Raw genomic sequence first — 26,476 nt, 5'->3', positions numbered from 1 at the left:
CTATGCAGGCAAAGGTTGCGCAGCGATAGGACAAGGTGCTGCTGATGTCGCCATTTTATATTGCCAGCAGGATAATACCACTAGCGAGAGTCATGTGGTACGAATCCAGCAATGGGCATGGCAGCACCATAATGGAACCCGGACCTATTTTAAACAGTTTTGGTCAAGTACCGATCGGCCAGACTGGGGCTGTAATTGCGTTTGGAAGGCAGGCGCTGGGGCATGGAAATGTAATTACTGTGATTCCAACGGGAAAACAACTGTGGTGGGAGGGCCTTTAGGGCCAGGTAATTATTTGTATTTTGAACAACCAGTGGACTCTAAAACTTGGGATGGCCCCTTTGCTAATGGAACTTGGGCCCTGAAAGGCCATTATTGGATTTGTGGGCAATATGCTTATCGAAGACTGCCTCCAAATTGGTCAGGAATATGTTATATTGGATACATTAGGCCCTTGTTCTTTCTACTACCCCAAACACAGGGAGATAAATTGGGAATTAAGGTGTATGACGACTTAATTAGGGAGAGACGGTCCGTGGACTCCACATTGGCCGCCGGAAGCTCCCAAACATGGGGAGCTCAAGAGTGGTCCCCTGAATGAATTATAAAACATTATGGACCGGCCACTTGGAATCCAAATGAGTTAATATCAGGGGCCAGAGAGCCTATTTATAACCTGAACTGGATAATCAGGCGACAGGCCGTTTTAGAAATATTAACTAACCAGACAGCCGCAGCTCTCGACCTTTTGGCCGATCAATCAACTCAAATGAGGAATGTAATCTATCAGCACCATATAGTTCTTGATTATTTGCTGGCAGAAGAAGGAGGAGTCTGTGCAAAATTAAACGAGTCTAATTGCTGTTTGCAAATAGAAGACAATGGAAAGGCGGTAAAACAGCTAACAAAAGAAATGAGAAAGTTAGCCCATGCCCCGGTCCAAACATGGGGTGGGTGGAACACAGACTGGTTTATGTTCTGGTTACCGCAATTGGGATGGCTCCGAGAAGGCTTCCTCTTCTTTGTACTCTTTATTACAACCCTATTAACCCTAGCTTGCTTTGCTCCCTGTTTAGTTGCATTAATCCGACGAATGGCTAATCAAGTTGTATACCAACAAATGACGGCGCTATACCAGCCGGTGAAAACTGAAAATTGGGGGCCATAGGGCTCTCAAAATGCTTTTAAGGGGGGAGAATCTTGTTAGACCAAAGGTCAAATATTTACCATTTGCTTATCATCCCAGCTGCTCCCCCTGCACGTTGCTGCTTTCCGCATACACGTACACAAGATACCCAGGGGAAGGGGGTCAGACAGATGCATCCTGATTACCCCTAGAAAGGAATTTAGAAAATGCGTAGGCTAGCAGAATGTATGCACGTTAAGTTGTTTGTTACTGGGTATAAAAAGGCCTGCTCTGTGCTTGTAAGGTGTGCCTCTCCCTCTGGCATGAGTCGAGGGTAGCACCCGCTCAACTGACTGACAAATAAAGGATCTGGTATCCGTCTTCTTGTCTTCCGTGCCTCCTTGGGGTAATTCGGTAAGCTCCAGGGGGAAACGAGCCCGTTTGGCTAACATAGGGCAAGGGCTGTTCTTCAATATCTAGTGTTGGAAGTATTTCTCCTTTCTGAAACGAGGGTGGGGGTGGGCGTTTGGCAGCAGAAGTGACTGTTTCTGCAGTCCAGTGAGGACCACAAAACATGTGAGAGCCCCAAGTTAAACTGTGGAAGCCCCCTCCGCCCCCCCCCTTTTTTTTCCCCATGGTTGCATCTGTTTGCACCAGAATGTGACCGGGGTCTCCATTTTTCTCTTCTGGAATACATGTGACATGACTCTCCGTGCTGCTGGAAGGCACTGGGCATCTCTGAGCACACGGCTAAGCAGAACTTCTTGCTGGCTTGTCAATGTGTCTAGCTACAGGCACCCCCTGTAGGAATGTGTAGAGTTCACGTTTCCTTACATTCAGCCCACTCATTAGAACCATGGGCCAATTCATCCATCGTACCGATAGCGTCTCTTGAGTGCCGCCACCCTAGCAAGATCAAAATTGGAGACAAAGTGCTCTCAGGAGAGCTCCTGTTGTCATCAGCAGGAATTGGGGGGTAAGGGGAGCATGATCTGGCCCGTCCTGTCTTACTGCACCTGGGTCAGTAAGTCAATGGCAAATGAGCTAGTTTTAGAACGGGGCCAGGTGTCAGCTCTGTGATCTAATGGGCTTGCTTGGGTTCACTGGACCTACCACACCCAATTTCAGAAGCTTCTGGATGTGGAGTGCTTAATCTGCCTAGCAACAGGCACAACTCACTCCTACCACCACCACCCCCATTGGTCTCTTAAAGAGATCTCCCTATTAGGCACATGTTTTCTGGGAATGTGGGAGAGAGCCAGCCATCTTTCTAGAACAGCTGCAAGTGGCCAACGCCTGCCCAGTCTCTGAAGATACATTCTCTTAACCCTGTTTGGTCCATCTCTGGGGCCTTTTTCTTGAATTTAATTTCTTTTCTTCAGAGTTTTGTCATTACACCCACAGAAGGGCAGAGTCCTAAAGGGCCCCTATGGCCCAGCTTGGGACATCTGAAATGCTGTAGGTAGTTCTAGAAAGTGCTTCTGATTCAGAACTGATTATGTAAATGTATAGATCTCAAGATCAGAAGGGAACCATTATGATCTTGTAGTCCCACGTGCTGAAATAATGCAGGCCAGAGATTTTTTTTACACAGAGATTCCTGGGTTCATGGCTGTACTCCTGCTTCACCATCTTCCCACCCCTCCCTCAGCATTATCATCCTGTTTGTACATTCCCAGCCAGCCATACTGTTGCATGTGACATGAGCATCGGGTGGTGATGCGCGCGCACACACAACCTGAAAAAGTGTTGTCTTTTTAATCCCGTTGCTGGACAAGCCATGGTAATGGGGGCAGTCCCGTGCCCTTTGGGAAGGCTGTCCTCACTGGAGCCCTGGGAACTTTTTGAGAGCTACAACTGCAGAGGATCAATCTTTTGTCTTGCGCACCCTTTTTTCCCTTGGAACTCGTAAAAGAATCTAGAATGACTTGTGTAATTCTACAGCCGTGCGTGTATGCGTGAGCACAGCTGGAGAGTAGCGAAGATGTTTTAGTCTGTTTTTACAAGGCCAAGTGGCCTTAGGACGGAAGAATCCCATGCACTGCTACAGACTAAGGACCGAATGGCTGGGCAGCAGTTCTGCAGAAAAGGACCTAGGGGTTACGGTGGACGAAAAGCTGAATATGAGTCAACAGTGTGCCCTTGTTGCCAAGAAGGCTAATGGCATTTTGGGTTGTATAAGTAGGGGCATTTCCAGCAGATCGAGGGATGTGATCATTCCCCTCTACTCAGCACTGGTGAGGCCTCATTTGGAGTACTGTGTCCAGTTTTGGGCCCCACACTACAAGAAGGATGTGGATAAATTGGAGAGAGTCCAGCGGAGGGCAACAAAAATGATTAGGGGGCTGGAGCACATGACTTATGAGGAGAGGCTGAGGGAACTGGGATTGTTTAGCCTGCAGAAGAGAAGAATGAGGGGGGATTTGATAGCTGTTTTCAATTACCTGAAAGGGGGTTCCAAAGAGGATGGATCTAGACTGTTCTCAGTGGTAGAAGATGACAGAACAAGGAGTAATGGTCTCAAGTTGCAGAGGGGGAGGTTTAGGATGGATATTAGGAAAAACTTTTTCACTAGTAGGGTGGTGAAGAACTGGAATGGGTTATCTAGGGAGGTAGTGGAATCTCCTTCCTTAGAGGTTTTTAAGGTCAGGCTTGACAAAGCCCTGGCTGGGATGATTTAGTTGGGTTTGGTCCTGCTTTGAGCAGGGGGTTGGACTAGATGACCTCCTGAGGTCCCTTCCAACCCTGAGATTCTATGATAAGTGATCTATTAAATGTTTAGACTGTAATGCATTTCTTTCAGGGAGCAGGCAATGAATTTCTGTACTCACCCTTCCCAGAAGGCGCGGCTTCTGATGAGAAGGGATAAAACTTTATTTTTTAAAATACAGCAGTATCAAAAAGGAAAATAGGAAAAAGGTCCATCAATGGCCATTAGCCAGGATGGGCAGGGATGAGGTCCCTAGTCTCTGTTTGCCAGAAGCTGGGAATGGGCGACAGGGGATGGATCACTTGATGATTACCTGTTCTGTTCGTTCCCTCTGGGGCGCCTGGCATTGGCCACTGTCGGAAGACAGAATACTGGGCTAGATGGCCGTTCTTATGTTCTTATGAATTGATGCCCTAACTCAGCAAAGCACATATTTAACTTCATGCCTGTAATTAGATGCTTTTCTGGGTCAGAGCCTTTGTGAAAAGCTGGTGAAAAGTGCTAGCCTGTGTCAGCCCTGGACCCATGGGGCTACTCTTGGGGCCAAATCTGACACCCGTTAACATCAGTTGCAAAACCCCAGCCGATGGCCTCATGGCTGAGCCCACAATCCACAGAAGAGATGCAGCTTGGGAAGCAGCTGAGCAAGAGTGAGTCTTCCACACCGCCTTGCCAGCGTGCCTCCGCTTTGGCTTGAGGGCAGAGGGCGGCCTCTGGGAGTCTGAGGGGCTTGCCGTTTCTATGGCCTGCTCTGGCCTCGGCCTCTCTTCAGTGGCTGCCGACAAGGGAGCTGATTTTTGGGAGCTGTGAGTTTGGGGTCCTGGACACCTGTCCTCCAGGAGGTGGGCTGAGCTCACCAAGTCAGGGTGCTGAGGCCACTGAGATTTTGCTAACATAACAGGGCTCAAGAGGGTAAGAGTAGTTGGAATTCTTCCAATCCAAAACTCTCGGGTCAGTAGCTCATTGAACCAAAGTCTTGCTGTGACGTTCCCCCTGGTGTTATCTGAACCAGTGATCTGCTAGGTCACTCCAGTCCTCGACTCTGGGAACGAGCCTTACCCTGCTCTGCTGGGAGAAGCCCCCCCTTCCTGGGCTGTTCATGCACAGCCTCTAGCATGTAAGCTGCTCCCAGTTATGTAAGTGTGCACTTTTGGCCAGCCCCCACTTGGATTGTGCAACCAAATGACACTAGCCAATATCTCCGGTCCCAGACACAACCCTAGGAACCTCTGTCTTGCAGTGTCCAGTTATGCCCGCTGGATGCTTCAAGCTTATATGAGTTTGTCAATTTAACAAAGAAATGAATATGTACCAGGCTTGTTATCCCAAGGGGAGTCTCTGACATGCTTCAAACCAAACGCACTGCTTCAGGTAGAATAAACACATTTTATTAATTACAAAATATAGATTTTTTTAAGTGATTATAAGTCAAAGCACAAGAAATCAGATTTCGTCAAATGAAATAAAAGCAAAACGCATTCTAAGCAGATCTTAACACTTTCAGTGTCCTTACAAACTTAGATGCTTCTCACCACAGGCTGACTGGTTGCTCTTCGGCCAGGTTGTCCCCTTTGATCAGCCTTTCAGTCGCTTGGTGGTGGTGTCTGTAGATGGAGGTGGAAGAGAGAGAGAGCATTGCAAATGTCTCCCCCTTTTATCATGTCATTTCTTCCCTCTTGGCTTTGCCACCCCTCCCCCCCCTGCCCCTTTCAGAGTCAGGTGAGCATTACCTCATCGTAGTCCCAAACTGACCAAGGGAAGGGAGGTGACTCACTTGAGAGTCCAATAGATTCTTTGTTGTTGCCTAGGCCAGTGTCCCTTTGTTCCTGTGAGGCTGGGCTGAGTTTGTCCCATACATGGCCTGATGAGGTGTCAACTGACCTTCTGCTCTTGGAGAGTTTTGCCTGGGCTTGTTTTAAGCCATGAGGACACATTTTCAGCCTTGTAACTATATACATGAAATTACAACCTATAACATTACTATAACAACAATGTTCAGGGCATCATGAGCCTTCTGAAGACACACGACATGACAAACTTTGCACTGGATATTGTACAATAACATGGCAGTGCAGGGTAATCTCCCGAGATACAGAGTGTAACACTTGCTCAAGGATTCCCGTTGAGTTGGATCAAGTCCCAACTGCTTTGATTTGGGCCCAGTCATCTCCCCTCCCCTGGTTCAATGCAGTGCCAAGATACCAGAGCACCCCCTGGCTTCTGTGCCCTCCACACCTTGTTTGTGGTGCGAGAACATTGTCTCTCTTTCCAGGATATTAGGGATGGCCTGGAAAGCTGTTCCCCCTCTGCCCCCCCATGTAATTCTCGCAGCCCGCCTTCTTGGTCTAACCCTTGGGATAATTGCAGACTGCTCTTATAGCTCTAAATCAAATCACTGTGCCCAGGAAATGAAGTTTTCTGGATGCAAACAGTTCCCTGCCTCATAATTCATGGCTCACTCAAAGGAGGTCACCAAAGGTCAAAGTCTGCCTTCTTCCAGCCACTGTCAGTAGCCCTCCCATATTAACAAAGCCCAGTGGGCTTTGATAACTTAATAGAAAGTTGTTCTGCCCCCATTTATACGTGGAAGGCACAGCTCGGGTATAAAAACACAGGAGCCTCGTGTCAGTCTGAGTTCTTAGCCCTTCTCTGGGTTGGGTGTGTTGACTGGATGATGGAAATATTGGTCCGTTGGGCTAGGAAGGTAGTGGTTTGATTTTGGTGGAGTATTTTTTTGTTTGTAGGAAGAAATCCAATACTTAACATCCAGCCATTCCGTTTTGGCATCTCACCATAACTTTCCAATCACTTGTGTGAACGGCCGGATCCTTCAGAGTCTGTTTTGTTCTCTCAAAAATCATCTCTAAAAAGACAGTTAATTAACGAGATCTGTATTCCCTGAGAGTGATGTGTGGTTGTCTAGACAGATCAGCGCAGCATATTCCAGGCCTCCTCTGGCGCACTGTTCAGCGGGACATGTTCCTGCTGGTTTGATGGCAAACTCCTTTCCTCTGTAGCAGCTGTGAGTTCCTTGGGGAAATGAATGTGCTACTGTAATTTGTATTAATCTCCTTGGCTTGCTTACATCTCTCCCTCCTGAATTTCCGCCAGCTAGGGAGGTGCCTTCAGGGTTTCTTGTATTTGGCGTCTGAATGAGTGGTTGGAGAACAGATTTGCTAACATAACGTGGCTTTCCAGTGTGGTTAAACACAGCAGGGTGGCTGCTAGAGCAGAGTGGGAATTCGACTTTTGTCTTGCACCCCGTGTCCTGCTTCTACAGAACATGAATGCTGAGCTGAAGTCCTGCCCATCTCTCCAGAATCAACCCTTTCCAATCAACCCGCAAAGAAAGAGACACGGACTGAAGGATCCTAACTAGGGGCGGAGGAGAACAAAACCCATCCCCAAATTCAATAGAACCTCTTCTGTCCGCTTGACGAAGTTCAGATCGTTTACCCCCCCCCCCCCCGTGCCTATTAGGTTCACTTATTCAGCTACTATCATTTCCAGCCAGGGGCAGGCAGTGGATATGGCAAAGGACTAATAGATTGTGCTTGTAGCATTTCCATATGAGTTTTCAGTTTAAAAGCATGTGGATAGTTCAGCTAAGGTTCTGATCAGCAGCTGAACTCTCAGGTGTTTATCCAAAATTGAGCTCTGAGCTTTTTGAGAGCCCCCCAACAGTAATGTATAACTCGCTGAGCTCCAAAGAGTTTGGAAGATCATAGGAATTTTCATGTCGGATTAGGCCAATAGTCCATAAGGAAATCTTCCTGGGCCACTAATCAAGTCTTGTTGGCTGTTCTGGACCAACATTTTCCATTTCTGCTTTACCCTTTTTTAAAGATGGAATGACTGAGGTTCAGCACAGTATTTGGGGGAAAGACGTGCCACTGATTTCAATAATGACATTTTCAGTATTAAGAACAGGAGTACTTGTGGCACCTTAGAGACTAACACATTTATTTCAGCATAAGCTTTCGTGGGCTACAGCTCACTTCTTTGGATGCATAGAATGGAACACACAGACAGGAGATATTTATACATACAGAGAACATGAAAAGGTGGAAGTATGCATACCAACAGGAAGAGTCTAATCAATTGAGCTGAGCTATCATCAGCAAGAGGAAAAAAAACTTTTGAAGTGATAATTGAGATGACCCATAGAAGGTGTGAGGAGAACTTAACATAGGGAAATAGATTCAATTAGTGTAATGACCCAACCATTCCCAGTCTCTGGGTATGACTACACTTACGGTTTGCAGCGCTGGTAGTTAGCAGCGCTGGTCATCCAGCTGTGCAGGGCCAGCGCTGGTGTGTGGCCACACTCACAGCTACCAGCACTGGTGTGTGGCCACATTTGCAGCATTAGCAGCGCTACTGGGAGTGATGCATTATGGGCAGCTATCCCAGCATTCAAGTGGCCGCAACGTGCTTTTCAAAAGAGGGGGGTGGAGTGGGGTCTAGTGTGACAGGGAGCGGGGGGAGAGAGAGAGAGTGGATTTTTGGAGCCAACACTGTGTGTGTTTAGCTTCCTGCATTGAAAAATCAGAACATGTTTCCAACCCCTTAGTCTTAACTCTTAATTGCAAACAGCCTGCAGCCAACACGACTCCCCGCTGTTTCATTCCCTCCCTCCCTGCAATCTCATTTGATTGTTTACAGCCAGGTACAGATGATCACAGCAAACAGGAGCTCTGTTTGTTTGGCAACGGAGCTCCGATCGGAGCTCGTTCACAACAAAACAAAGAGAGGCTGCATAACAAAACAAAGAGAGTAATTTATAAAAGCATTCTGGGATACACCTTATACCCTGGAGGCCAATCACAGCGCTGGTGTGTGGCCACACTTGATGACCAGCGCTGCAGCACCAGCGCTGGAATCCTTATTCCCCATACTGAGTGAGGTGTACGGCCAGCGCTGCAGCCAGGGAGTTGCAGCGCTGGAAGTGCCCTGCAGGTGTGGCCACTTACTAATTGCAGCGCTGGTGGAGGCTTTCCAGCGCTGCAAATCGCCAGTGTAGCCATACCCTAAGTTTAAACCTAAGGGCTTGGCTACACTGGAGAGTTGCAGCGCTGGTGGAGGCTTTACAGCGCTGCAACTTAGTAACTGTCCACACCTGCAAGGCACATCCAGCGCTGCAACTCCCTGGCTGCAGTGCTGGCTGTACACCTGGTCTGCTTGGGGTATAACGAGTGCAGCGCTGGTGATGCAGCGCTGCTCATCAAGTGTGGCCACACACCAGCGCTGTTATTGGCCTCCAGGGTGTTAGGAGATATCCCAGAATGCTTTTAACTAAATTACTCTCTTTGTTTTGTTATGATGCCTCTCTTTGTTTTGTTGTGAACTTGGGGCTCCGGGAGCTGCTTATCTAAAAAACAAACACAGCTCTTGTTTGCTGTGATCAATCTGTAACTGACTGTGAACAATCAATTGAGATAACCCACTACCTTGCTGTGAATGAGGCAGGCAGGGGGATGAGTGTTTGCTTGAGGAGAGAAACAGCGGGGGCGGAGGGGGAGAAAGGGAGTCCCTTGGAGCAGCTGCTTATCTGGTCTGCAGGCTATTTGCAGTTAAGAGTAAATGAGGGGTCGAGGAAATTTTCAGATTTTGCAAGGCAGGGAGCTGACACAAAATTTGCAAGGCAGGGAGCTGACACACAGTGTCGGCTCCAAAAATCCACTCTCTCGCTCTCTCCCCTGCTCCCTGTCACACTCCACCCCACCCCCCTCTTTTGAAAAGCACGTTGCTGCCACTTGAACGCTGGGATAGCTGCCCATAATGCACCACTCCCAACAGCGCTGCAAATGTGGCCACACTGCAGCGCTGGTAGCTGTGAGTGTGGCCACACACCAGCGCTTTCCCTACACAGCTGTATGAACACAGCTGTAACTCCCAGCGCTGCACATCTGCAAGTGTAGCCAAGCCCTTAGTTAATTGTATCTAATTTGCATATTAATTTAAGTTCAGCAGTCTCTCTTTGGAGTCTGTTTTTGAAGTTTTTTTGTTGCAAAATTGCCACCTTCAAGTCTGTATTCAGTATTGTTTTCTTCCTCTCCCTATACAGCCCAAGCTTGCTTGTTTGATGCTGCTGTCCACTGAGCAGATGTTTTCTTTGACCTGTTGAAGTGACACCTAGATCTTTCCTGAGTGGTTACAGTTAATTATGAGTATGAGTAATTCAAATAGTTCATTCCAGCATGCATTACCTTGCACTTGTCTCGACTGAATTTCATCTGCTACTGTTGCTCAGTTGCCTAGCTCTGTTAGCTCCTACTAAACTGGAAATCATCAGCTCCCCAGATCCTGCCCTGGATTTTAGAATCCTAGTGTTGCCATCTCTCCTAATTTTATTGCAAGTCTTGCAATATTTGTTTTTTCTTCAAGCACTGGCTCCTGGAGTCATGTGACTAAAGGAGACTCTTGGCTTTCATGATGAAAAAGGTAAATTTTCTTGCAGAGAAAAAGCACAAAAAACCGCTCCAAGTCTATCCACAAGGCAAAGGGGGAAAAAAATCCAACATTTATTTATTTATTTATTTATTTATTAAATCTCATGATTTTGGGAAGCTTGATTCATGATTTTTGAACGTTTGGATTTGACTATACTAGAACCCTGCCAGGTTACCAGGGATAGTCAAGCTGAATATTAATTTTGAACATTGAGAACTATTCAGCCATTTGAATATTTCTTCAGTATCGGTCAGGTAATGTTCAAATCAAAGATTTGTTCCTGTCATCTCTAGTCCCATGCAAAGCCGCTCAGTCCACCTCCCAGTTGTTTCCTCCTCCTTCCTTCCTTCCTTCCTCCCATGATGTAATTGTTGCATACTGATTCAATGGCAAACCGCCAAGGGACAATCATCTTCATGGTGTGAAAACTGTTCTGAACCTGCACAAAAAGTGACCTAAATGCTGGATCTTTTCACTTAGCCAGTGCAGGACACAGAAGATGACCCCCCTGTAATGCTGGAACTGCTAAAGTAACAGCCTTACATTAAAAATAGGAACCAGAAAATGCTACCAACTGTGCCTAGAAAGTTAAATGGATTTTAAAACCAACCAGCCGAGCTGACTAAAGTGCAAAATGTCAACAAACTGTATAAATGGTGAAAAGAAAATCTGATATCAGAAAATAGGGCTGAGATTTTCAAACCTGCCTAGGGGATTTGGACACCCAGTTCTTATTAACTTTAAGGAATACAGATGCTCTATTCTCGCTAGGTGGATTTGAAAATCTGAGCCTGGATGCGCAGTGCGTTCAGCTTAAATGCAATAGCCCATGCACAAGTGTGGCAACATGCCCATTAGCAAAGATGGTGGTGTAACACGTGGTGGGTGAAGTAATTCAATCGGTCATTAGCCAAGATTCTATGCTGGTTTGCACCTGGTGTAACTCACTGGCTTCAGTGCAGGGTAAGGTTAGGATTTGGCCCTGGAGTTTGTAGATATGTTGTAAGTGTGCAAAGCACTCTGAAATCCTTCCTGGTGAAAATTACAACCTTCGGTGGAGGCGTCCGAGTTAGAAAAGCAGCTAAGAAGGGCCAGAGGATGAAACCCCCACCCAAAAGGGCACTTTAAGTGTCTCCTCCGTGGCTTGAACATCACAGAGAGGGAGGGATGTGAACCGAGCCCCCAAACTCACTAGTAAATGCTTTTATTTTTCTTGGAGGTTTTCAAGGGCTGGATCCTAGCTCAAATTGGTGTAACTCTAGAAGTCAATGGAATTATCCTGTAGCTGGGGATCTGTCCCTTTACATTTCCATCCCAGTGGCCAGCTCAAGGAGCGAGGAGAGTGTCTCTGTGAGCAGAGCGAAAATAAAACCAGAGCACTCTTTATCCCTGCCAAGGCTTCTTTTGTTTTCTGAGAACAGCCCTGTTTATGGTGCTCTGGCCTGACCGCATTTCCATTACAAACTCCTTGGTTCAGAAGCTCCGAGAGTATCTCTTAATAAACAAATAAATCAATTCACTTGGGGATGCCTGTTAGTACATGATGTCTCAGGCGAACAGTGAATTGGCAGGAAATCCATTTGTCTATTTTAAATTGTAGCATGGGAGTCACCTCCATTTTCTAACTGAGTCAAAAGGAAAAAAAATTACTTGTCTTGGGCACTCTGGTATTCTTATTTATTTAAAAAAAAACCTGTAAGGAGACACTGCCAAGAATTAGCTATCCTAAAAGTCTTAACCTGTGCTACTAACACCATCTTTAGTGTATTAACACTGACTTTTAAAGGACTAGAGTCCAATTCAGGGCTCCATCATTTCAGGCTTCACTTGGATCTAAGATGCTTGACCGAATCCCTTTAAAATAATATGGACGTTCCATGTGTGACCAAAACATAGGCTAGCATTCCAGGGCATTCTGGGAAAAAATCCCAATTGAAAAGGGACATAATTGGGGCAGTTCTCTCTAAGGTCAGTGGTTAGTGGGCAAGTCTCTGACTCGGGAGAGTCTGCTCCACCACAAGCTTCCTGTGTGACCTTGGGCAAGTCACTTAATCTCAGTTGCACCTCTGTACAATGGGATAACAGCACCGCCCTGCCTCCCAGGGGTGTTATGAGGATCACCACATTACAGACTGGGAGGTGCTCAGGGGCTGTGGTGATGGGGGGCCAGATAAGTACCTGGGATAGATTTTTACACTAGTGTAAGTCCAGAATCCATCTGCGAAGCCAATGGACTTATTCCAGCCATGTACCAGTGGAATGCAGAGCAGAATTTGGCTGACGCATCCAGTCTCCTCTGCTGTGGCATGAAATGCTCCCATCAAAGTGACCCACGACACTGAATAAAGTGGTGAAGAGGTTTGGGTTGTTGCTGCCCCTACCTCACCAGCAATGGAGAGTGTCTTTGCCAGGTGAGAACCACTTATGATGAATAAGCAGCAGTTTATTCAGCTCTGGGAAGTGCCAGCTTGTGCCAGTGTGTCCTAGGGCACAGGGTCCCCGGCAGAGGAAAGTCTGCTGGGGGGGGGGGGCAGCGCAGGCTGTCACACCCTACTGTGAGCGGCTCAGAGCCGGTCAATGCAACCCTGTAAGAAGGCGGCACTAGGTGGGAGTGAGGGGGAGGGGAAAGTGGCCAGGGCATCTTGAGAATGTTAGTGAGTAACCTCCACTGGCCCAGCCCCATGGAGTCCTGGGCACAAGCTCGTGCTCTTGCCCCACAGTGGAACACCCAAGCAAGGTAGCACTGTGCCAGTCTGATGAATCAGAACTGTAGATTTCTAGTGCTTCTGAGGGGTGCGTACTAGGCAAATTGCCCTAAGTGAATCCACGCTCGGTGTGCTGTCTCAACAGCAGAGCTCTCTGGGCTCGCTGGCAGTCGGGAAGAGTTGGCCTGCAGCATTGTTTTAAGTGCTGTTTACAGCCTGGCTCATTCTAGCTACTTAGCAATGCTTGGTTTGTCACTGTGCTTCTGGAGCTTTTAACAGCTGCGTGCACGGAACAGGGAGCGTCCAACAGAGAGTTTAAGTAATCAGTGCTGGGATGCGTGGCGCGCTCTGGGGAATCCAGCCCTGTGCAGAAGGCCACCACACAATCTGCACCACTTAGGTCCCAGCCCTGGTCTTGCAGTAGGACTCGGGGTGGGGGAGGGCATACTGGGCTCCTGCCAAGGAGAGAATATTGCCGTCTGTGTGTGCTTGTCCGTACTCTCTCTCTCATGTGTGTGCTCTGCATAGCACGAATGCAGCAATTTTTCAGTTCTTGTTGCACGTCACCGCTTGCAGCAGGCCCCGAGTCCTACTGCAAGACTAGGGCTGGGACCTAAGTGGTGCAGATTGTGTGGTGGCCTTCTGCAGAGTTGGCTAACACGGGAATTGAAAGGGATGCTTTGCTTGTGGAACTTGGTCTGCATCTAGAGGCTCTCCTAGGGGATGGTGCATTGTCCTAGCTGAATCCTACCATAGACTCTGAGGAACCTCGAGCTACTTGCGCTGGCCAGTTGCATTATACAAGCATTGAGCTGTTCTTCATGACGAGGGAAGGATGGTCTAGTGGTTACAGCACTGGGGCAGGGACTCAAGAGATCTGGCTTCAACTCCCACCTCTGCCCTAGACTCCCTGTGTGACATTGGGCAAGTCATTTAATCTTTCTGTGCCTCAATGTCCTATCCGTAAGATGGGCATAGTACTACTTTTCTCCCCCTCTGTCTGCTCTAGTACATTGTAAGGCCTTCAGGCCAGGAATGGTCTCCTACTCAGTTTGCAGTGCTTAGCACAATGAGGCAGTGATCTTGGTTGGGGCCTTTACAAACTGCTGTCATACAAATAATTAATGGGCCTGCCAATACCAAGCGGGGGGGTTGCATCAGAACAGAGGTAGAGAGCAAGCCAGCCGTGGCAATGATTTTTGTTCTGCATGCTGTAGCTCGGTGAAGTTCAGTCTATGCCATAAGCGGCTGGCCTCAGTGGAGACTCTAAGGGAATCCTAGCTTGCAGAAAACAATGAATTCCGTAGCACTGTTAGTAGGTGAATCGATTCTTGTTAATTTGTCAAATGCAGACTAAGGGCTCTAAAGGAAAAATAATTGAGTGTGAATTCAAGCGGAGGTAGCAGATAATTGACCATAGACTTAATGGGCCAGATTCTGCTGTGAGTCACGCTCCTGTCAATGGACCAAATTCAGACTGACTGTAAGCAGATGCAGCGCCACCTGCGTCAGTGGACTTGTCCCCACTCACGCCAGCTCTGAACGAGGCCCAGTGAGCGGGTATGGTGGAGGACAGAATCTGGCTCCTTATTTATATTTGGAAAAATACATTCAGTCAGATTCTTCTCCTCAGCTGTGCTGGTGGAACCTCAGAGTCCAGTGGAGCTGGACCAGAGTGACTAAGCCAAGAACTCATCTCTCTGACTCTAAAGTGATTTCCCCTGACACATGAAGCACAAGGAAAAGATGGAGGCTGGGTGGTTTGAATCTAACCGGAGGTAACGTTAAGTACTAATGCAGAGGCATTGATCCTACCAGTCCATGTGGCATGCATTTCAGAGCACACCTGTTTGCTGCCCTCCAAAGCAAGAGTGACCAGAGATCAGGCACAGACGCACGTACTCTGCCGTAAGTGGTAGCAAGTGTCAACCTCCATATGCATCTGCTGTCTTCCTTACAAGAACACTGAGTTGGAGGGGCTGGGACATGAATGGAGAACGGTTGTATCTTAGACGTGGGTTGGATCATTAGTACAGGGACTGCTTCATCCTGCTGTTAGGCAGGAGATACTTGGATCTGTACAGCCATGCTCTCCTTAATGCAGGAGCTCATTCCTTCCCTTTCCCTGGCCTATTCATTGCTTTTCACCTTTGTTCTTACAGATGTAACGCTTCGCCCCTGCCTGTGTAGAATCCATCCCAGTGCAGAGCATGCTGGCCCTGTGCCTTACCATAGGATTCCAGCCAAAAGTGAATCTGTGACGATCCAGGGACTAGTATTCTCTAGGACAGTGAGAAGTTGCCAATGCTTCTAGGACCGATGGTTCTTGCTTAGCTGTTTGGCTGACTGCTATTGCCTGAACCTTTTTAATATAAAAAAACTAGAGCTGGTGAAAAAACGTCAATTATTGTTTTGTGAAAAGAAGCTAAAACTTTGAAATGTCAAAACCTTCCTGCCTGCTGTAATAGAAACTTTGCAGGACAAGTCCCTGACATCTGTGGAATTCCAGAAAGGAGCCACAATTACATATGGCAACACATTTTTAACCAGATGATGAAGGGCTTGATGATCCTTTGTCTTCCTAAAAATACCTAGTGTTTGTGTGGGGCTTCGTTTGCTTGAAGCATGGTACAAATGATGACTCATCCATGCTCCTGTGAGGTGGGGAAAGAAGTCTTCTAGTACATTGTCCAGCCTATATATACATTCACACACTGTCCTTGCTGAATAGACTCAGCTGTGTGTCGTACGCCTTATATTGCTGGCAGAAGGAGATTCCCCTCTTGCTCCAGTGAGAGTCCTGTGCTTTTGGAGCAGGAGGATCTGTGTTCTAGCTTCACAGCTGAGTCGGGGTTCCCTGTGGCTGTGGCATGCAGTATGCAGTCAACTGTCAAGTACCAGGTGGCCATCAAAGTGTTGGCGAAGCAGAGAGTTCGTGACATGCTCCAGGCCCCTCAGCAAGTAACTGATCAAGGCAGGGTTAAACCAGGGCTTCCTGACTTCCCAGGGCCTACTTACTCCTGTGAATGGCTGAGAGCTGAACATGTAGCAGGTGTTTGAACATGGAGCATTATGGCCCCTAAGTCTCCCCTTGTCTCATTCCAGCCAAAATAGCCTGCTCCCCGCAGGTTGGGGAGAAGGGTAGAGCCATTTGGATAACCACTCTGTGAGTGCAGGAGAAATGAAAACGCTGGCTGCAGCCCAAGCCAGGAGTATGCTTGATGCCAGCCAGCCGTGTCATCTCTGCACAGCCAAAAAGTAAACTATGAACAAGGCCAGCATGGAGTGTGAACGTGCCCAGCTGGGACTGCCGCTCCATCTGCAGCACGCGCCACGTGCCCAGAGCTTTGCTGGGGCTTGGCAAGGAGGGGGATCTATTAGCGGGAAAGTCCGCGCGGCCCAATTCACAATAGCGTGACTTGGCTCCCTGCTGCCTACGCAACTTAGCTGCGGCTTTGCTTTTCCTGCCGTAATTTTCCTCTGTTTAAACTACCAAACTGAGCATGATTAAGCTCAGCACAGATAAATCTTCCTGTCCTTCCTTCAGCCCCCCCAGAATCACCTCTTTTCCCTTCTGCCTCCATCACCTTTGCATTTGGCCTGTGCTGTAGCTGTTTTCCCCTTTCCTGCTCTCTATGCTTCTCTCCCCCATAGCAGTAAACTCTGGTAAGGGCTGACTTTTTTTTTTTTAATTTTTTTTAATACCAGACAGAAAGTCTTCCTCCTCCCTTCAAATCACTGACCAGGGAGGCTTAGTCACAGGGGGCCAGGGTCCCTATCTCCAGGGCCACCACTGCCTGCCCCCCCATTCCACACATAAGCCATTAATAAGGGCATCACTCTGCTCCAGCAGCATGACTCACGCACAGGTCACCTCCGCCCCAGAGCAGGGGGATAAGAATAGAACTCCGTTGTGTGATATGTGGGGTCCGGTTTCCCAGCAGGAGCAGCCCCTGGTGCACCAAGAGCTCATCTGGGGACTTCTTTTGCTCTTGGGAAGCATGGGTGCAAGGTTGCCGAGGTAACTGAGGGGGTGCACACCAGAGCTGATGATGGTGATGAAGCTGGGATGGGTAAAACGGGAGGACAGGAGGAGGTGTCACCCAACCCCCCACGGCTGGTGCAAGGGCGTGCCAGCAACATGCCACTAACCATAATGTGCTGCTGATGTGGGAGTCCCAGAGCAGTTTGGACACTGGAGTAGGTGTCAAACTTTGGCCAGCAGAAGGGCCCCAGTCCCTACCCCAGAGTCTGAGGGGCGCAGAGGCTCACCATATGCTCTAGAACATGAGATTTCCTGTGGGCACCTGCAGGGGAATGTTGTCATGCTTCCTGCACCCAAGGTCTCTGTGCTCTGTAATAGGAGGTGGGTCTGGGCTGTGCCTACGTCCCACACCAACCAGAAGAATCGCTTGTCTCTCCTGGCCGAGGCAGTTCAGGTGTGGCTGTCCAAGCGAAGCATTTGGGGTGCGGGTGTCAGGTTCAGGCGATGTACAAAACACAGCTCCATCATCCAGCTCTGCTGGCACACGACAGTGTGCCCTGTTGGCAGAGCTGAACTACCCAACCAAAGGAGAGGGTGTGGGGGAGTGAGCTGTTGGTCTTGATTTTGTTGAGCAGCTTCCATAGCCCATTTGCCGAGGGGAGGGCTTTCTGAAAGCTCCGTGTACACAGCCTGGCACCTCTCTAGTGAACATCAGCTTTAATTTTGTCTTAAGAATCTGGTTCCACCTTGGTGGGAGTTTTTGTGCTTGTGAAACTGCCCGTCCTCGACTAGAGCCAGGCACAGTGCCAGCAACACATGAGCTTCCACCCATGTGCACGGCAGTGCCAGTGCACCTCAGCCAGCCCAGTCCTCATCCCTCGACACCCTTTCCTGCCAAAAGTTTCGGTTTAGACAAATCAACATTTTCTGATGGAAAAACAATTAGTTGGAAAATTCATGTCCAGTTGTCTTCCATGCTGTGGCCAGTGCAGGACTGCTCCCTGCACTATATTTCCCAATGCTTTGACCAGTCCACTTTTAAATAACAATGGGGATTCCGCCAGTGCTCCTTGGAGACCATTCCACAGTCTGCTATTTCTGCCTGTTAGAATATTTTCTTGAAGTTGAGCCCAAAGCTCTTTTTGTTTAACTTCATTCCATGTTACTAAAACAACAAGGAGTCCGGTGGCACCTTAAAGACTAACAGATTTATTTGGGCATAAGCTTTCGTGGGTAAAAAAACTCACTTCTTCAGATGCATGGAGGGAAAATTACAGATGCAGGCATTATTATACTGACACATGAAGAGAAGGGAGTTACCTTACAAGTGGAGAACTAGTGTTGACAGGGCCAATTCGATCAGGGTGGATGTAGTCCACTCCCAATAACAGATGAGGAGGTGTCAATTCCAGGAGAGGGAAAGTTGCTTTTGTAATGAGCCAGCTACTCCCAGTCCCTATTTCAAGCCCAAATAAATCTGTTAGTCTTTAAGGTGCCACCGGACTCCTTGTTGTTTTTGTGGATACAGACTAACACGGCTACCCCCGATACTTGATTCCATGTTACTGAAACCCCTTGGATTAACCTATCTTCCTACCATTCTTGTTGTTTGTAGCCCTCGAATATTTTATAAGGGTTTGGTGTATCATACTGTATGTTCCTCTCCATCATTGTGAAGCCAGGCTATGCACGCTGGGTTCTTCCAATCAATTCCTACACATCCTCCCAACCCTGCCCTAATTTTTCATGTCCCTCTCTCTGAATTTCCAGTTTGCCCCCATCAGTCAGTTTATTGAATTGCTGCATGTCCCAAGTTATATGGCTAGTGTCTGAACTGAGGCATTGGTGGGATGAGGAGCAGGGGAACTCCTTGCAGAGGAGTGTCTGGCGATCTCCTCCCCTGGGAAATGCCTGCCATTTGGTGTGATCCAATGGGAAAGACCAAAGGCTCCTTAGAAAAGTCATTCCTGGCAGAGATAATGTAGCAGTATCCAGAGTGGCACAGTACTTTCTCTCTCTCTCACACTCTCTCTCTCTCACTCACACACACTCTCTCTCTCTCTCTCTCTCTCTCCCACCCCAATTCAGTTCAAACAGTGTATGGGCCAGTTCCTTGTGCATTGTGTATATTGTTATGGCTGTGAAACATCTGCCTTATCGGGGACCGTCCATGTGACCCCGTCAGGCATGTAGCAGGCTAACAGGCACCTGCGTGGCACCATCATCATACGGCCGTGCCCTGCAGTTCTGTTGCTGAGATGCAGAGTACATTGCCTGTGTGCATGTTACCTTGGGGTGGGACATGCAGAGACATGGTGAGTGAGGCGTTAAAAGGGAAAATAGGCCTTTGTTTTGCACTGCACTCTCCTGGCACTGTGGAGAACCTGGAAGGGCCTGGTTGGTTCTGGTCCATATCCATGCGCTGCTTAGCAATGAGTGAGTTAAGGGGCCAATTAGACACTTTTCTTATCCGGGCTGCCACCTCACTTGATCAATTTCATGAGTTAATTAATATCTCTTGAGGGCTTGATTAGACTGGATTGGCTCGAAATGGGCTGGGGCACAGGTCTCTCCCAACGAGCATGCGCCTGAGGGGGCTGTGACTCAAAGGGAGATGGGGATCGTTAATTAAGTGTGATCATGCCAGCTGCAGCTAGTGTTTTCCCAAGTTAGGGAATCAGTGCTGCCCTGGGGAAAAGTGAAACTGACAGACACCGAGCAAGGATGTCTCAGGTGGACAGGCTGCCTGGAAACTGCGTCCATTGGCAAAGGGCCTTACAGTGAGTGGGTTTTCCATCTTCCCTTTGAAACAGCAAGGACCGGGTCACTGTAGGAGACCGGTAAGGCAAATCCTGTGTTCCAGGAAAGGCTGGGAACAGCATTATAATGGGAACTACTCAAAGTTCCTCAGCGAGATGGGGTCTAAGGACTAGGACTCTGGGGGCCTGGACTCTGTTCCTAGCTCTGACACATGACTGATGTGTGATCCTGAGCAAGTCACTTCACCTCGCTGTCTCCTCTCACACCCTGTGTCCATCTTGTTTAGTCAGATGGTGAGCTCTGTGGGGCAGGCACTATCTCTTTCTGTGTGTACATACATATGTACAGGGCCTAGCACAGTGGAGTCCTGATCGCATGTGTGGTTGACAGGTGCTACTGTAATATAAGTAAACAACTGTGTACTGCTTCCTGTGTTATTTTCCTCTCTGATTTCTCCCCCTCAGGGACAACCCACGTGTGGCCATGTGGAACTTCCTGCTCCAGTCGTCTCCTCTCAGGCCCGTGTGACTGTGGCACCATTTCAGCCATTTTCAGTGTAAGTGTCCTGCTAAGCTACCCATGACAGCCCACTTGTTCAAGGTTAGACATCTGGGTAGTTGCTGAGAAAAGGCCCATCTGAGCCCTGTGGTGAAGAGAAGACTTGCTCCTCGTGCACTGATCCCTAAGTGCTGCTGTAACAATAATACATAAACGGTTTGTGTGGGCCAGCTTTGAGGCTATCCAATAGCATGCAGTGCAATCAGTTGTAAAGATTGTAAGACTAAATAATACTTAACAAAGCTGTGCTTTTCCCCCCAGAAGCAACACTGAATTATTTGCAATCTCGTGATAGCCACCATGTCCTTCAAAGGTTGCTCTCTCGGGGGGCTGGGAGGGGAGAAGGTAACGTTTTTTATAATCCTGGAGGCCAAATGCCCCTAACAACAATGCTGAAAGCCCCATTCTGTGCCCAGGGCTCCTGCTGACTTCAGTAGAGCCATTCACATGCAGTGTAGGGGTGCGTTTGGCTCCGAGACACCACTCAGCAGTTCATACCTCACTTGCTGATTTCCTTGGGGTGGTTGGGCTTTGAAAAACATCCACTTCTCTGTGCTTCTCATTAAAATATGACAAACGTGGCAAAGCAGCTAGTGGGCAGGGGAACTGGCTCTGCTGCTGACTCGCTATGTGTGACTCTGAGCCTGTCCCCCTTCGGTACAATGGGGGTATTAATACCTGCGTCCTAGAGGTGCTGCTTGGCTGAATTCATCTGACCTGCTGAGGCTCTTAGAGAGCCAGGGGCTGCAGCGCTGTCAGTTGCACCAGGGCAGCCATCGTGAGGGAGTGGCAGTGAGACAGACTGAGCAGCAATGCCGTTCACTAGTGCCTTGGGAGCTTTGTGCACCAGGCTGCATGGCTGGACTGAGGGAGGGGGGCGGGCACTGCCAGACCAACTGGGGCAGGGCTGCCCACACTTGCATCGTGTGCCCAGCAATGTACTGAAAAGTGCACTGCTCATGTGTGCTGAGCCAGATCCTGGCCCTTGCGTGAAGCCCAGATAGGCCAAAGGAGGAGGGGGGAGTTCCCATGGAGCAGAAGGAAGGGGAATCCTCTCTGCAAGCCATCAGGCTTTCAGCAGCCCCGGCAGCTGCCCAGTCTTGCCTGCACTGAGGTGTAGGGGGGAGCCTATGTGGAGAACCAGAGCAAGTGGCTGTGTGGTGTGCTGTCGCCACAGCCATCGCAGAGTGATCTGATGGGCAATGGAATTGCAGGAAACAGCCATGGGGTTTTTTGCCCTTACGAATTACTGCAGAGTAAATGTTATGCAATGTGCACAGCTCAACTTGTGTAGATCCTGGGTCCCTGGACTCTGCAGCATAGCACAATCACTGACCATTCATTCTTAGACCCAGCAGTGGGATTAAGCCAATGAGGGCCCTGATTCGCAGAGGCGCTTAGCACCTTCAGTTACCACTGACATCAACTGGAGTTGTTGGTGCTCAGCACCTCTAGAAATCAGGCCCGGAATGCCCAACACTTGCCTATCGAGGTTTGAATCACTGCCCCCTGGTGGCTGGTCAGAAATATTGCATAATGAACAAACATGGTCTAATCTCTCTTCCCCCCCATCCCTTGCAGGTCCAACGCACCCTTGAGTGAACGTAAGTACCCTCTGTTAACTCTTTCAGCCCTGTCACCCACTTCATGCCCTCTTTGCACTGACTTCCCTTCTCTACGGCACTTTTAATGCTGGATGGTGCTGGGCTGTTGCAGAGAGGCTAAGGGCTTCCCCCAGACCTGCTGATGCCTTGGAGCCTGCTGTGCTCTGGAGTTTGGGTTTGCAATGGCTCTGTGACCAAGTCAGGCTGTACCTTTAGACTTTCCCTGCTGGAGCTCTGGGTTTGAATCTGGCTTCATGCTCCTCAGATCACAATTCAAGCTCAGTTTGGAGGGATCTTTGTCCTTAGTCCTTATCAGAAATTCTTCATGCAGTTGAGCTTCAGAAGTAGCCTCTGGTCCAGAGCCACCTGCAGTTGGACGAGACTGGTCACACTGCACAGGGACCTACTTCTTGAGGGTCAGCCCTGTATTTTTCAGCTGGAAACTTGCTGACCAACTAGAGGCAGCAGGCAGTAGCTTGAGCCTGCCTTCCCCTGGGTATATGGAAGAGCTGCCTATGTAGCTGTCAGAGCATCAGCCAAAATCTACTCCTTCCAAGCTTAATTACAGTCTCCCAGCTTGTGTGCTATTGAATTAGTGCCACCTAGTGGCTATGTTGGGAGCATGGAGCCTTGACTTGCTGAGTGCCCTTGGGCAAATCCTTCCAGCTCAGTTTCCTGAGCTAGAACATGGGGCAGTGGGCTGCAAGGGTTAATTAGTGTTCCTTAAGCACTTGGAGACACCTTTGTGAAAAGGGATATGTATGCAAGGTACAAGAGAAGGGCCTTCTGCTACCCTCCTCGCCTAGTCCTGGAAAGTTGCATTTAATTGGTCACAGTGCTCTCCACCCTTCTGTTTTTCAGTGGTTTCTTTGACTAATGCCATTCATTCTCCCACATGCACAGAGAACTCCCTGGGATTGATTCTGCAGCCACTGAGCTACCCCCATGTAAAGTCAGCAGTGGTTGCACAGATGCAGCAGTAGCAGAATCAAATCCCCTAACTGGAACCACAGTAGCTGACCACTGCTCTGAGCTCCCTTGAATTTAACCCACTCCTTTCCTTGCACTGCCTTGCAGAGTTTGATGGAGAATCGGTCGGATGACAGCAGGAACTGTTGTTATCACCGGCGGAATACTAGCAACCGTGATCCTACTGTGTATTATTGCGGTGCTCTGTTATTGTAGGCTACAGGTATGTAACTACACTTCTGGGGTGCGGTACCTGTGCTTTGCACTTACCTGGACAATGCAGGTGAGTTTCAGGAATGCTGCTGTGCATTGCTTTATACCCCACTGCAGCAGGACACCGGGTGTTGTGCTTGTTAGATCTTTGCTATGTTCCCCCTTTCCCAGGGAGCTCCATAGAGTGAAGGCTTAATTTCTTTTCCTTTTTCCTGGTGCTAGATGCAAATCCTTGGGGTTGAGGGTTTGTAGAGCTCACAAATTAATTGGAGGGGTTGGCTGGTTTCACATAGTGGCTGAATATTCACTGTAAGTGGCCAGCAGAGACCTCCTTTGGCAAAGGGTATCTCTGCACTGTTGTAAAACCTCTGAAGCTGGCTCCTATGCCAGCCATCTCTTCCCAAAGCAGAGGGTGTGCTGAGGAGAAAGGGGGATATGTGTTCAGGCGAGGCGGAGCTCCGCTATGCTACTCTGATTGCCACTAACATAAGGTTCCTGTGACAGTGTATCAGGCCCTTTGAGGCCCCTGCTGGAGGCATCGTGGTCCTACCACACCCTACCCCAGGGAAGAAGCAGTGAAGGTGGCTCCTCCAGGCCTGCCTAGAGAGGCTTCCATATGAGGAGAGATTAATAAGACTGGGACTTTTCTGCTTTCAAAAGAGATGACTAAGGGGGATATGAAAGAGGTCTATAAAATCGTGACTGGTGTGGAGAAAGTAAATAAGGAAGTGTTATTTACTCCTCCTCATAACACAAGCACTAGGGATCACCAACTGAAATTAATAGGCAGCAGGTTTTTTTAAAAAAGGAAATATTTCTTCACACAGTGCAGTCAACCTGTGGAACTCTTTTCCAGAGGTTGTTGTGAAGGCCAAGACTATAACAGGGTTAAAAAAAGAACTAGATAAATTCATGGAGGATAGGTCCATCAATGACTATTAGCCAGGATGAGCAGGGATGGTGTCCCTAGCCTGTTTGCCAGAAGCTGGGAATGTGCGACAGGGGATGGATCACTTGATGATTACCTGTTCTGTTCATTCCCTCTGGGGCACCTAGTATTGGTCACTGTCAGAAGACAGATACTGGGCTAGATGGACCTTTGGTCTGACTCAGTGTGGCCGTTTTTATGTTCTTAAGCTCTTTGTGTCTCCTCTCAAATGGTTCTGTGTGGAATTCCTGGTAGTTGACCATTATCCTTCAGCCCCTTCTGAAGGACTTTCACTGATGAAGAAATGGGGGGGAGGGGAGGGAGACTGACCATGAATCCTAAAAATGTCTTCAAACGTAGTCTGTGTCCAAGACCGTGTGTGTGACCCTCTAGGGGCCTTTGTGCATAAGCATAGCTGCATAGTACGCAATCCTCTTGCTAACCAAAACCTTTCCCTTGTGCATAGTATTATTGCTGCAAGAAAGATGAATCTGCTGAGGAAGAGGAGGAGGAGGAGGAGGAGCCTGACCTTCCCACTCGCTCATACCTTACGACTTGCAATGCCTGCAACTCTCGCATCGTGGACGGGCAGGGCAGCCCAGCACCACCACCACCCCACGAATTTAACCAGCAGGGTGCTCGGAACTACTGCCCTACCTGTTCCCCCTATGGCTCGCCCTTTTACATACAGACCGCTGACATGGTGCGGAATGGCGGTGAGAGGATCACCTACACACCCGCATGCTACAAGGAAATGGGGCCACCCATCAAAATGGCAACCCTCCAGAGTTACCCGATGACCCACCATGGCATCGTCCACGAGACCTTTCCAAACCCGAGGGCTATTAGTACAGATGTGTAATCAGCAGTGTCACTATCTCACAGAGTGCGCCAATGAGATGGCCATCGAGGGGTGGGGGGCTCCATTTTATTTCAGTGGGGTTTCTTGCAAAGGAGAGGAACCCTTGAACGAACATCAACAGCTAAGTCAGAGACCCAGCGTGGTCCTGATGTTGATCTGTCCAGATCACTGTAAGCTTTCATGGGACATTTGAATGAAGAGCTTGAACGTGGTGATTTCTGAACCTATCACAAGTGTAATTATTATTCCACTGTATCTACAGAAGGGACTTGTCTAACGAGGGCTATGTACAGTACAGACTAACTTAGTTATCAAGACACTTGTGACTCTCCTTATTCCCTTGAGTCCTTAATGAGGTCTTTGGTGTCTACACTAAACAAATCCTACTTGTCACTTTCCAAGGCAATATCACTGGCCTCCAGTATGGATGAACTGAGCACATTCAGCAAGAGCAAGACGTCATTCTGGGAGCTGTCGGCTCCAGCAATGGCTGCGGCATTAGAAAGGAGGAAGAGACAGAGGGTGAAGCTCCAGCCAGTGTTCCAGGAGTTCTAACACTCTTGCTTGATGAAAGCTAATGGAGAAGCAAATAAACAAATAGTTTGATCATTTTGTTCCCTTCGTATCACATTAGTTGCAATTGAATGCTAGTGTCTGTGTTAGAATGTAAAATAGGATAACCTCTCCCTGGCTACTTTAGATAATTGAGGGGGAGAAAAGGGGACTAGTGAAATTACTGACATATGCTAACAATGCAGATGATGATCCTGCTGCTGCCAAAAAAAAACAACACTTTAATCTTCACAGGCTTTTTTAGGAATGGTTTAATTTAGAGGCATAAAAAGCGCAAGGTTTTATTGAAAGGAAAAATTGCACTATTAAAGAATGAAAGCTTTGATCTTCTGCAGTGTGCAAAGCCCTGAAAGGCCCACTGCCATCTTCTGGGAAACCGAGGAATAGTCTGTTTAGGACTAATTCTGCTTACAATAGCAATAGGGATGGAAAAGACCTACTAGACCATGACCTTGGGGTCATGAGCCAGTGGTGAGCTGGAGCCAGTTCCCACAGGTTCCCAAGAACTGGTTGCTAAAATTAGACCTCTGTGGAGAACCGGTTGTTAAAGGGCCAGGGGGTGGGCAAAGAACTCTGGTCTGCGGGCCGGACCATCCTGTTGCTCCCAGGAGTCCCAGCTGGGGAGGCTGAGGCTCCCCCAGCCCTTCCCCTGCTTCCCCCCAGCTGCAGCGTGGCCAGCCGCTGGCACCAGCTGGGCAGCTCAGCTGAGCTTGGGAGTCGTCCTGCTGCCGCTTTTTGAGCGGCCCGGCAAGGTGTGTCTGTGGGGGGGTCCTGCTGCAAGCTCCAGGGCTGGCTGGAAGGGAGGGGGCAAGTGGGGCAATTGGCCTGAGCCCTGCAGGGGCCCCTGGCCCCACAAGGATGTCTCCCCCGAGCCCACCTCCGCTTCCCCCACCCCGAAGAGCCACAGCATGGCCAGCAGCTGGGCAGCTCAGCTGAGCTCCTGAGTCGTCCTGCTGCTTTGAGCTGCCAGCAAGGGAAGGGTGGAGGGGGGCTGCAAGCTTTAGGGTTGCCAGGGGGGCAAGTGGGGCAA

General features: G+C 48.7%; 1 protein-coding gene across 4 annotated transcripts in view; it reads left to right on the top strand.

Moving 5' to 3' along the window:
- FAM163A (family with sequence similarity 163 member A) overlaps nt 1-25,975 on the top strand; it is a 72,819-nt gene extending 46,844 nt beyond the window's left edge. For all 4 annotated transcript variants that reach the window (XM_045026155.1, XM_045026158.1, XM_045026157.1 and 1 more), the window contains exons 2-5: nt 20,204-20,295; nt 21,879-21,901; nt 22,979-23,093; nt 24,478-25,975. In XM_045026155.1, coding sequence (XP_044882090.1) covers nt 23,001-23,093; nt 24,478-24,873 — 489 coding nt within the window. In that variant the 5' untranslated portion in view covers nt 20,204-20,295; nt 21,879-21,901; nt 22,979-23,000 and the 3' untranslated portion in view covers nt 24,874-25,975. The remainder of the gene's footprint in view (nt 1-20,203; nt 20,296-21,878; nt 21,902-22,978; nt 23,094-24,477) is intronic.
- The last annotated feature ends 501 nt before the right edge of the window (nt 25,976-26,476 follow it).

Source organism: Mauremys mutica, chromosome 8, assembly GCF_020497125.1.
Source record: "Mauremys mutica isolate MM-2020 ecotype Southern chromosome 8, ASM2049712v1, whole genome shotgun sequence".
Classification (NCBI taxonomy): domain Eukaryota; kingdom Metazoa; phylum Chordata; order Testudines; family Geoemydidae; genus Mauremys; species Mauremys mutica.
Note: the sequence above shows the minus strand (reverse complement) of the source record. Positions and strands in the feature narration are given on the sequence as shown.